The 11273-nt window shown below is 38.9% G+C and overlaps 1 protein-coding gene across 1 annotated transcript in view; it reads left to right on the forward strand.

The window, feature by feature from the left end:
* Window positions 1–11273, forward strand: part of virma (vir like m6A methyltransferase associated) — a 19095-nt gene that overhangs the window by 6111 nt on the left and 1711 nt on the right. Inside the window, exons 7-19 of the mRNA XM_016485265.1 lie at window positions 344–568; window positions 1867–3070; window positions 3625–4149; window positions 4427–4581; window positions 4751–4833; window positions 5143–5236; window positions 5628–6169; window positions 6435–6670; window positions 7744–7905; window positions 8631–8727; window positions 8990–9156; window positions 9258–9604; window positions 9710–9853. Coding sequence (XP_016340751.1) covers window positions 344–568; window positions 1867–3070; window positions 3625–4149; window positions 4427–4581; window positions 4751–4833; window positions 5143–5236; window positions 5628–6169; window positions 6435–6670; window positions 7744–7905; window positions 8631–8727; window positions 8990–9156; window positions 9258–9604; window positions 9710–9853 — 3981 coding nt within the window. The remainder of the gene's footprint in view (window positions 1–343; window positions 569–1866; window positions 3071–3624; window positions 4150–4426; window positions 4582–4750; window positions 4834–5142; window positions 5237–5627; window positions 6170–6434; window positions 6671–7743; window positions 7906–8630; window positions 8728–8989; window positions 9157–9257; window positions 9605–9709; window positions 9854–11273) is intronic.

The following is an 11273-nucleotide window of genomic DNA, read 5'->3' on the forward strand; positions in this document are numbered from 1 at the left end:
ATAAAAGGTTTTGTTTACATAATATATGTGTGTGTACTGTGTATATTTATTATGTATATAAACATACATTCACTCACATACAGCATATATTTTGGAAATATATATATATAAATAAATAGTGTTTCATATATTTTTATATTTATATATAGTGTTGAATTAAAATTTTTAGTTTTCAGAGAATCTTATTATTCATTGTATATCTTATTAAGTATTTCCAGATTTAAATAATCCCAATTTTTCAATGTGGACTCAACTATATATTATTTAGCCTTTTTTGTTATTGCATTTTCTTAAACTGAAAAAGTTCTGAGCACTTACCTTTACTGTGTTGTCTTTGCTTTAGGTCCAGTAAAGGTGGAGAACACAGAACAGGGTGATGATTACCTGGAGCCTGTCTCACCTGAGCGAGGGTCTCTTCCTGCAGATGAGAATTACTCGGACGCAGAGCAGGAGGATGATGAGGGTCCGGCTGATGATGAGGAGGATGAGGATGTGCACTCTGAGGGAAGTGAGGGGGATGAAGATGAAGAGGAAGTGGGTGAGGAGGTCACCGATGAAGAGGGAGAAGGTGAGGAGTTGCAGTATTGTGAGGGTGAATAAACCAGGTGCTCTGGGGAATAATGACCCAGATATTTCTTCTGTGAGGGCAAAAAATGCTCCCTAAATCAATTTAATTTATTAAATATAAATGTGCAAATATTTGTTCATTTACAAAAATTAAATAGTATGTATTTATCATTTATTTGATTGATAAGTGTTAAGAATTTGTCGCTATTTATAGGAAAAAAAAATACATATATGCATGCATACATACATACATACTAGGGATGTCAACGATTAATTGACGATCGATTAATTGTCGATAAGACATGCAATCGATTAAAGCTATCGATGGTCGATTAAGTAGTTTAATTTGGGACTGCGTGCGGCTCATGCGCAAAACACGTGCGAGCGGCTGTGAGTGACGGTGACGGTATATAAATGCATCATCATTCATTCATAATGTACACCGGCACCGCACGCGCACACACCCCACATATTCTAGCAATTCATCGCAGTCTGTTCATTATCTAAATAAAATACAGTCAACCAAACATATAAAAGGTTACACTGGTCAGTTTAAATAGACCGTCGTATACCGGTCCACTCTGCTGTTATGCCAAGGACGTTTTTGCTCATGTGAAGAGGATGCTCTGAGAATACACTGTAAATGCCGGATTTTTAAAAACAAATAGGCCTACCGGAACGTAAAAATTCACAATCTGACATTTTCCGGAACAGGATCCAGCAGGATCAAATTAAGTACTGGTCATAATACTCACATGATAATGTTTGATGTGAGCAACAGTGTGTTTTGCTGCATCTGCGCCGATGGAAGCGGTTCACTGACTGCGCAGCACAGCCACACGCGCCACAGTTATTTTTTTTTTGAGTAACTTTTGCACATCCTGTCATGACGGGCTGCATAGACGCATTTTGCAGCATTAAGGTTAACGATTAATCGATTAATTGATCGTTAATTTAAACGACGATTGATCATGGAAATGATCGAAAATTGACATCCCTAATACATACCCACACATATAATACTCTCATAAGGTAAACAATTGCAAATATTGGGCCCCAAGTGAAAGGATATGATTCCTGACACTGGTGTGGAGAACATCTGGTTCTCTGCAGAGTTCAGTGATATTCAAAAGAACCAATATAGTCTTGTTTATGCTCTAATTTGCTGAGACGCCCAACTTAATTAAACATCTCAACAGAGTTTGAAGTCAAGAATGAACTTGCTAGATTTGCTGAGCCAATAACAATGTATCAGATGTTGTGTTTTCTGCGTGTGAAGTGTTTTGCTTTTGTATGCAGGTGATGATGGATATGAGCAGATATCCAGTGATGAGGAGGATTTGGAGAGTGGGGCTTTCAAGCTGCCTGCCTTTGACCTGGACTATACACCTGAGGACCTTGCATCACTACCAACCGTTCAGTATGATCCATACGAGCGTGAACTCCGACCCCTCCAGCACTTCACACCGCCGCACATTACACGCTATGAGGCAGAGCTAAAACGCCTCAAGACGGTAGACATCCAGGACTCAAGCTCCTTGTGGGCGGAGTCTGCAGCGAAACTCTCAGAACTGTTGGAGGCCTGGGGTGAGGGACAGAGGACAGAGCGAGGGGCAGGCTGGGTAACTGCCTTAGAGGAGATCCCTGCCTTTTTGCTAAAAGGGATGAGCTTCCTGTCTATTAAGGACCCTGATGGGCTGAGTGAGAAGTTGAAGCAGTTGGTCGACTGGAGCTGTGAAGCTCTTAATTTGGACTTTGCCCTGGCACAGCCCATAGCGCTGAACTTACGCCAGCTCAAAGCAGGAACCAAACTGGCCTCTGCCTTGGCCGACTGTGGTGCCCAGGCTGTGCAGAATCTGCTGGAGAAAGGGATTGTTGGCAGCCTCCTAGGCTTGCTGTTTGCAGAACACGTTTCATCCACTCTGAAACTCAACGTGCTGCGTTCCCTCGACAGCATCATCAGTGAGCCACAGGGTATCGAGGCCCTGCTCAGAGACCGTCACCATGACAATGATGGAACGAGTGGGTACCAGCGTCTGCTGGATCTGTTTCTATTGGACCAGACCGTGCGTGTCGCAACGGCTGGCACAGCCATTTTACAAAAGGGACATTTTTATGAGGTTTTGACTGACCTGCAGAGGACAGCCAGCATTTGGGCTGAACGCCATCCCACAGTAGGGGAGGTGGGTGAGCGAGAGGGTAGCGAGAGTGAGAGAGAAGCCGGAGAGAGAGACAGAGAAAGCACTGAGAGGGAAGGAGATGAGAGGGAGAGGGAAACCCAGGAGGTAGAGCGGGAAAGCCCAATGGACATTGATACCTTGCTGGAATCTGCCTCTTTGTCAGAAGGTGACCTGGAAAGCCTGCAAGGTCTTCTGGAAGAACTGCTCCACCTGCTGGAGACAGCACCTCACTGTATGGTACAGCCTCCTGGGAAAGCTTTTCCCACCAGTGCCCGAATCACTGGGCCACCAGAGCGTGATGATCCCTATCCAACACTGTACAGGTCAGGACCATATGGCTACAAAACGTTTGTCTTGTTTATTTATGATGAAAATTAGTGGTTTCTATTATATATAGTCAATATTAATTGTTATTAAAGGGATAGTTCACCCAAAAATTAAAATTCTGTCATTAATTACTCGCCCTCATGTTGTTTTAAACCCGTAAGACCTTTATTCATCTTCGGAACACAAATTAAGATTTTTTTGATAAAAAAAACTCCCTCTCATAGACAGGGTCCTACCACATTCAAGGTCCAAAAAAGTAGCAAGGACATCTGTAAAATAGTCCATGTGACATCAGGGGTTCAACTGTAATTTTACGAAGCTATGAGAATACTTTTTGTGCGCTAAGAAAACAAAAATAACGACTTTATTCAACAATGAATTCCTTACTGAGTAATTAATGACAGATTTTTTATTTTTGGGTGAACTATCCATTTAAGTTTAAATATAATCATCTTAAACATATTTTTGAATGTGTACTCAGCTATGTTATTTACCCCTTTTGTTCAAATATTTAGCAGTTCTTTAATTATTGCATTTTATTTTTTTACAGATACATGCATGCTTGTCACCTTCTGGAATCCCTGGCAGTTGTTCTGTCGTATCCGGCTACATTTGCCCACATCGGAGTCCTGCAGTCTGTCAGAGAACTGATGCGTTTCCTATCACAGTCCCAGCAGGGCCTCCTCTTCCTCCTTAGCAAACACGAAACCACCAATTTGCTGCTTCGTCTCCTCACACCCCTTACTCACCTGACCCCACCCTCTCACTTGACTCCGCTGACGCCCCTTTCAGAGGGTGAGGGTGAAGATGCTCCTGCGGGTGGAGAGGGTTCGATGGATGATGGTTTTTGGGTGTGGCTTATGCAGACTCTACATGCACTACAGGGTGTTGCTGAGCTGAATGGTGCAGAGCTTGAAGATGGCGATAATCCAAGTGTTCTGGCAACACTTCACTGCCTGTATCTCATTAGCTTTAGCAGCACAGGCCGAAATGCTGTCGCGCATGCTTTTAGCTTGGATAACAACCTCAGCTCTCTGGTCAACCTGGTGGAGTTCCATGCCAAAGAGGGCCAAGGGTGAGAATATGTTAATACACCTGTTGTATATAAACAGGGTTTTAAAAATGTCTGATATGTCAGAGTGTATTTTTTGGCAATCTATATAATGACATATAAGAATATGATGTGTTTGTGTTGAATGTTTCTTGACAGCATGTAGTAGATAGGTTGTTAGTAAACACAAATTAGCCAAATACAGAACCCTGAGGCACTCCATAGTCATTTTCACTTAAATGTACTGTATCCTCTTAAATGACTTGTTCTCTTGCTGACTTCCTCTCACTCTCTCATACAGGGAAGGAAAAGCAAGGAAGTCCGTAACATATAACTATGCCTGTATGCTTGTACTGCTGGTGATTCAGACATCAGGCGATCTCCGGATGATAGAGCACTATGCCGCTCCACTACTTAATGTTTCCAAAGCTGATGAAAACAATGCTAAGCTTCAAGGTGAGCATGCTACTCTTTTGCAGCCCACCAAACTCTTCAATATCAGGCAAACCTCCAGTTCTGTGATCTATAAAAAGGCCTTTTTTCCAAGGCCTTAAAAGCCATTTAATAATTTTTGTAAATGTAAGTGCCTTCACATCTGACCTCTATGATAAAATGTGTTTTTCAGAGCTGTCTAAGTGGTTGGAGCCACTTGAAAAATTACACTTTGATATTAGTGGCATTCCTACGCTTATTGACTACATAAAGCAGGTGAGGTTATCAACCACATAACCACATTTTATGGCATTTTAAGGGGGTGTAAGATTGTAGAGGATGAGTTACAAGATGTATGCTAATTTTATGTTAGGCATTGATCAAGACATTAAAGCACTGATGGTTCAAGTTTCAACAAGAATAAGAACCTACTTTGATCTCTTGCAGTTAGCTATAAAACAAAACTAACTCCTTCATTCATATGCTCAAATGCCAATTTATATAGAATTGGGTCACAACATGTTAAAGACATCATATAATTATTAAATATGGTGTAGCATCGAAATGTTGCTGTTTCTTTGTCAGAATCTGGAGAACTTGATGACAGCAGATGGGGTGGGTCTTGTAACCGCTCTCAGAGTGTTGTGCCACATTGCCTGCCCTCCAACCACTGTGCCAGGTACATGCAAACATACTGTATGCCTTACTTTTAACTTAGCTTGTCTTAACTAGATACTAAACAAACAAAAATCTATCTATCTATCTATCTATCTATCTAGGCTTTGCAGTATAAATGCACCTAACATTACTTATTGTCTGTTATATTGTTAAAATTAATCCAATTTAAATATAAATCCTGTCATTTATATTTTGAGAAATACTCGTATATTTAAAAAAAAAAAAGTAAAAAATATTTAAATGAATACATTTAAATTTTAAAGAAATGTTCAGTAGCATATTTGCTTTGCTGCATTATCTCAGATTGTTTCATTTAGTACTGGTATTGACTGCTAAAACGGATTGATTGCCAATGAAAATATTAGCTTATGTGTCTCATTGTGTATGTGCAGGTCAGCAGAAAGACTTGAAGTGGAACCAGGCCATCATAGCTCTCTTCAGTGCAGAGGGCATGGACACTTTTATTAAAGTCCTCCAGAAGCTTACATTGCTGCTGCTGCCATGGCGACTACATGGTCCAATGGGCCCCACAGCGCAGCGACTCATGATGCTGTCAGTGGCCTCCTGCTCGCTGAGACTCATCCGAGCCATGCTGACAGAGCTGCTGTGCGGGGGAACCTGTGAGTTCCGTGACGTGCGTGTGCCCTCCGTCTGTGTCGCCCTTCACAAGATCCTCTGCTCCACCCCGACAACCGGTCGCCTGGATGCAGAGGAGCTGCGTATCCAGGGAGACGTGACAGAGATAATGTTAACATTCACACATGCAATTAGCGAGCAGATGACGGGTTCAGAGGAGACCGTGGCCGGAAACAGCTGGTCTCTGATGCTGAGGGAAGTGCTGAACTCTACACTGGCTGCTCCAGAGAACATCTACAGCAGCCTTAGTCTGCTGTCAGAACTGCTTCCTCTACCACTGCCCATGCAGACCACTCAGGTAACTGAACACACATGCGGCTACAAGTACCTGTCGCTGCTTGCTGCTGATTGTCATACATACAGGAGCTCTGATCCAAACCCTTGTGAGCTGCCTGACTAGACACTTTTTAGACAAATTTTGACAAAACTACTAACATGAGGATGGTTTCAAAACATAGGCAGCAAATTTATGCTTCCATAACGGTTTTGTTAATTACCAGGAGTTATTTCTAGAAAATAGTTTATTTAATTTACTCTTTCCCATCTCCCTTTATCTCTTTTAGGCACTATCTGTGCAAGACATCGGGGTTGCGATGAACACGCGAAAGTTGTGGAGTGTGCACTTACACGCTCAGGCTCGAGTATTACAGGAAGTGCTGAGGTGTGTGTGTGTCAACAGCTGTCCGCCGCTACTCTCCATGTTCCGCCGTGTGTGTGTACAGCTCTGTGATCTTGCTGCACCCACTGCGACTCTGGTGATGAGGACATTGTTGGAGCAGCTGCAGGAGGAAATGCAACAGTAAGACACAGTCATCATATTAAGGACAATTTGTTCATAGCTTGTAGATTTGTTTTAATAAGATATCAAGAACAATTATACATTTATATTTATACACATGAATGTGTGTGTATAAATGTGTGTTTTTAAAAATAACATTTTAGCATTTATAAATGAAATATTTATTTTATATAAGCACATATATTTCTAATATAAATGTTATAAACAATTATTTATAAAATAATTTTTATTTTATATTTTTTAATAAAATGACTTAAAGAGTTAATTCACCCAAAAATGAAAATTGTTTCATTAATTACTCACCCTCAAGTTGTTCCAAACCTGTAAGACCTTTGTTAATCTTCGGAACACAAATTAAGATATTTTTGATGAAATCTGAGAGCTCTCTGACCCTGCATTGACAGCAACAGAACTAAAATATTCCCAGACCCAGAAACGTAGCAAGGACATAGATAAAAAAAAGTCCATGGGACATCAGTGGCTCAACTTCAATTATGCGAAGCTACGAGAATACTTTTTGTGCGCAAAGGAAACAAAAATAACATAATTTATTCAACAATTCTTCTCCCCGATTTAACGTCTTCTGCCAGTTTGGAGAGTACCACGAAGCATGCGCTTTCTCCTGAACGTAAACAATGCTGATTATGTTGAAATTGAGCTCTCAGATTTCATCAAAAATATCTTAATTTGTGTTCCGAAGATGAACAAATGTCTTACGGGTTTGGAAGGACATGAGGGTGCGTAATTAATGACAGAATTTTCAGAATTATAAATATTTATTATTATTAAATATTATATTATTTAAAATTGTACTTTACAAATGTAGGAGTTGTAATTTGAATGTGCTACATAACTGGCAGACTTTCTGTAGTACAGCTGTGGACCTCTTGTTGGGGGATATTTTTAGCTATATGCAGTTAATTAAGATTAAATTAAATGACCAACATATAATTAAAACAATCAGTTAATTAGGTCTAGTGATAACTGATTAAGCCTAGATACTTTTAAATGGGTTAGTTTGACTGGTTTGTATATTCCAGACAGCTCAGATGGACTGTGTGTTGTGTGTTTAGGGAGGCAGCTGGCTCACGCTTGATGAGGTTACTAGCTCTCCTCGACTCACTGGCATCTCAGCGGGCTTGCAAATCAGCCATGTTGGCTCTAACTAATGCAGAGCCTGAAGCTGAGCCCACTCTACCTGCACCAGAACCCCTTCAGACACAGTTCAACCACAGGTAGTACAGACAGAGAGAGTAATTGTGTATGTGACTGGGTTTTTATAGTTAACGAAATCCATAAAAAACAACTTTGAAATCTTACTTGAAATAAACTTTAATTGAAATAAAATATTATATATTAAAAAATTAACCTTATTTCAGCTAGGTGCCAAGGCAGCTTTCTCATTTTCATTTAGTTAAATTTGATGTACTAAAATATAATATATAATAGTATCTCAGTGACACTAAAATAACACTGGTGTGTGAATTAAGTGAGTCAACTAGGTGTTGCGATTTAAAAGACTTCCTGTTAAGTTTAGAATAGTTGTTGGTGCCAAGCAGAACTTCAACATGAGGCATGGTTACATATGGGGCAACCCAAGTTAAAGTCTGGGCTTGTGAACCCTTTCTCGATCCTGTGCCATTTTGCTTCCTGTCAATTCTCTGTACTGTCCTGTCCCAATAAGGGCAAAAGAAAAGCCAAAATAAGTCAATAAAAAATGCAAATTTTAAATGCAACTTGAGAAAGCTGCTTTCTATTCTATTTCTGTCATGCGTGATCTAGTTTGTTTGAATGCAAAAATGCTTCTTATTTAATTAAATGCCCCAACCAAATGTGTCTAATTGGATTAGTCAATTTTCTAAATATGTAGTTTTGCACATCCTTATTAAATGAAAATACTTGAATGCCTCAATGTTACTTTCTGTTTTTTTCCCCTCACTAACTGGTTATCTACATTCAGGACGGTTTTTGTTCTCTCGGATGTCCTGGATGAGCAGTTGAAGGCCCTGTGGTTCTCTCCATTCCAGTCAGATGAGATGGAGACAGAAGTTGACATGGTGAGATGTGTGTTTGCGGGAACGATAAATATATTTGATTTAAATATATAATTGAGCAATTGGAGAGCAATGTAAACAATTTATGGCAGGTTTTAAGGTAACAACATTTTATTTTCTTTGCTTACACAAATTTTAGAGTGCAGATTTATTATGGAGACAATAAATTTAGTAGTCTGGATTATTAATAAATTATAAAAGTATAAATAGCTCTTCATGTTATGTGTAGTTTTTCGTGTGAGCATTGTTAATGTATGTGTTGCAGGTGAAAGTTGACCTAGTTGCACTGGCCCAGCAGTGTTGTCCAGACTTAAACCTAAAGGCAGAATTAGAACGTTCGTTCCTCAGCGAACCCACTTCCCCAGGACACAGCAAACCATCCAAAGGCTTCCGACTGGGAAAACACAAACATGAGACCTTCATCACATCCAGGTACACAATGTGTTGTCTGCTTACCATTCTAGTCTGAGGTTACTACTTTACCTTGAATGTATAAACTCTATATAGCTACAAATCATTTTCTTCGTTTGCAGTGGGAATTCAGATTATGTGGAGCCTGCGAAACGAGCTCATTTCATGGCGGCCCCTCGGGGTCGGGGTCGTGGTGCGTTTGGCCAGCTCTCTCGACCACATGACATTTTCCGCCAGCGCAAGCAGAACACCAGTCGACCTCCTTCCATGCATGTAGATGATTTCCTTGCTGCAGAGTTCAAGGAGGTGGGTCAACCCACTGGCCTGGCCCTGCCCAAACGCCCACCAAAAGGAGGAGGAGCCAAGCCACCAACTAGAGGCTTGTTTACTGGAGGAACCAGAGGGAGGGGCTTCCAGAACCACGCCCGCTTCTTCACTCCACCAGCCCCCAAGAGTGTTCTGCTTGCTGGTACACATATATGTTTGATTCAGCACATATATATACTCTGTACTCCTTTTATATGTGACTGATAAAATCCATGACACATTATTCAAAATAATTTGTTTGTTTTAGGTAACTACCCTCGTCGTGAGGGTGGTCGTGGATCCACTTGGAGCACTCCAGTGTCCGCTGACACTCACAGAGGGACTTACAGTGAACCTCGTGGAGGGCAAAGCAACTTCACTCGACCGTTACCATCCAGACAGCCACCTACAGGTAGGCCTTGGAAAAAAAAAAAAAAGCCTGCATTTAAAATCCCCCAAAAAATTCAAAGTACAGCAAAAACAGTAAAATTTTGAAATATTTTTACGATTCAAAATAATAATGTTTTCTGTTTGAATATATTTTAAAATGTTATTTATTTCTGTGATTTCAAAGCTGAATTTCTAGCATCATCACTCCAGTCACATGATCCTTCAGAAATAATTATAATATTCTGATTTGCTGCTAGAGTAGAATTTTTTCAGGTTTCTTTGATGAATAGAAAGTTCAGAAGAACAGCATTATCTGAAAAATAAATATTTTGTAACATTATAAATGTCTTTATCATCATTTTTGATACATTTAAAGCATCATTGCTAAATAAAAGTATTAATTTCTATAATTTCTTTCCTAAAAAAAAAAAATAATAAAAATTATACTGACTCCAAGCTTTTGAATGGTATAGTGTATAATGTTACAAAAGCTTTTTATTTCAGATAAATGCTGATCTTTGGATCTTTATATTCATCAAAGAATCCTGATTAAAAATATACTCAACTGTTTTAAATATTGATGATAATAATAATAATAAATGTTTCTTGAACAGTAAATCAGCATATTAGAATGATTTCTAAAGGATCATGTGACACTGAAGACTGGAGTAATGATGCTGAAAATTTAGCCTTGATCACAGGAATAAATTAAATGTTAAAATATATTCAAATAGAAAGCAGTTATATTAAATAGTAAAAATATTTCACAATATTACTGGTTTTGCTGTATTTTGGATCACATAGTTCAATATTTAGAGTTTTATCTCGGCCAAATATTGTCCTATACTAACAAACCGTACATCAATGAAAAGCTTATTTATTCAGCTTTCAGCTGATGATTTAAAAAAATGTATCCTTATGACTGGTTGTGTGGTCCAGGGTCACATGTGTATATATGTATATTATATATATACTGTATATAAATAAATAAAATAGTCGAAAACTATTTAGGCGATGGCTATTAAATTAAACGTATTGTTCAACCTCTATGTTAAACCTCTATCTTACCCTTATATAATGTAAAAAAAAAAAAGTATAAAAGTTAAATAAAATATAAAAGTTTATTTTATATATATTATAATTTTTAAATTTAACAGTAATAATAATAATACAATTATTTCTCTTTCAGCATTACCTGCTTAAAAAAATCATATTGGTCAATCGCTAATTTAAACTCGATCGATAATTATTTATATAATGTAAAACATTAGGTGATACTGCCACCTGCTGGATGTGTCCCTCAGAGATGACTTCTTTCTCATCATTAAAGGGGTCATATGATGCGATTTAAAGTTTTCCTTTCTCTTTGAAGTGTTACAAGCTCTTGGTGCATAAAGAAGATCTGTAAAGTTGCAAAGACTAAAGTCTCAAATCCAAAGAGA

Source organism: Sinocyclocheilus anshuiensis, unplaced genomic scaffold (assembly GCF_001515605.1).
Source record: "Sinocyclocheilus anshuiensis isolate Anshui unplaced genomic scaffold, SAMN03320099.WGS_v1.1 scaffold409, whole genome shotgun sequence".
Classification (NCBI taxonomy): domain Eukaryota; kingdom Metazoa; phylum Chordata; class Actinopteri; order Cypriniformes; family Cyprinidae; genus Sinocyclocheilus; species Sinocyclocheilus anshuiensis.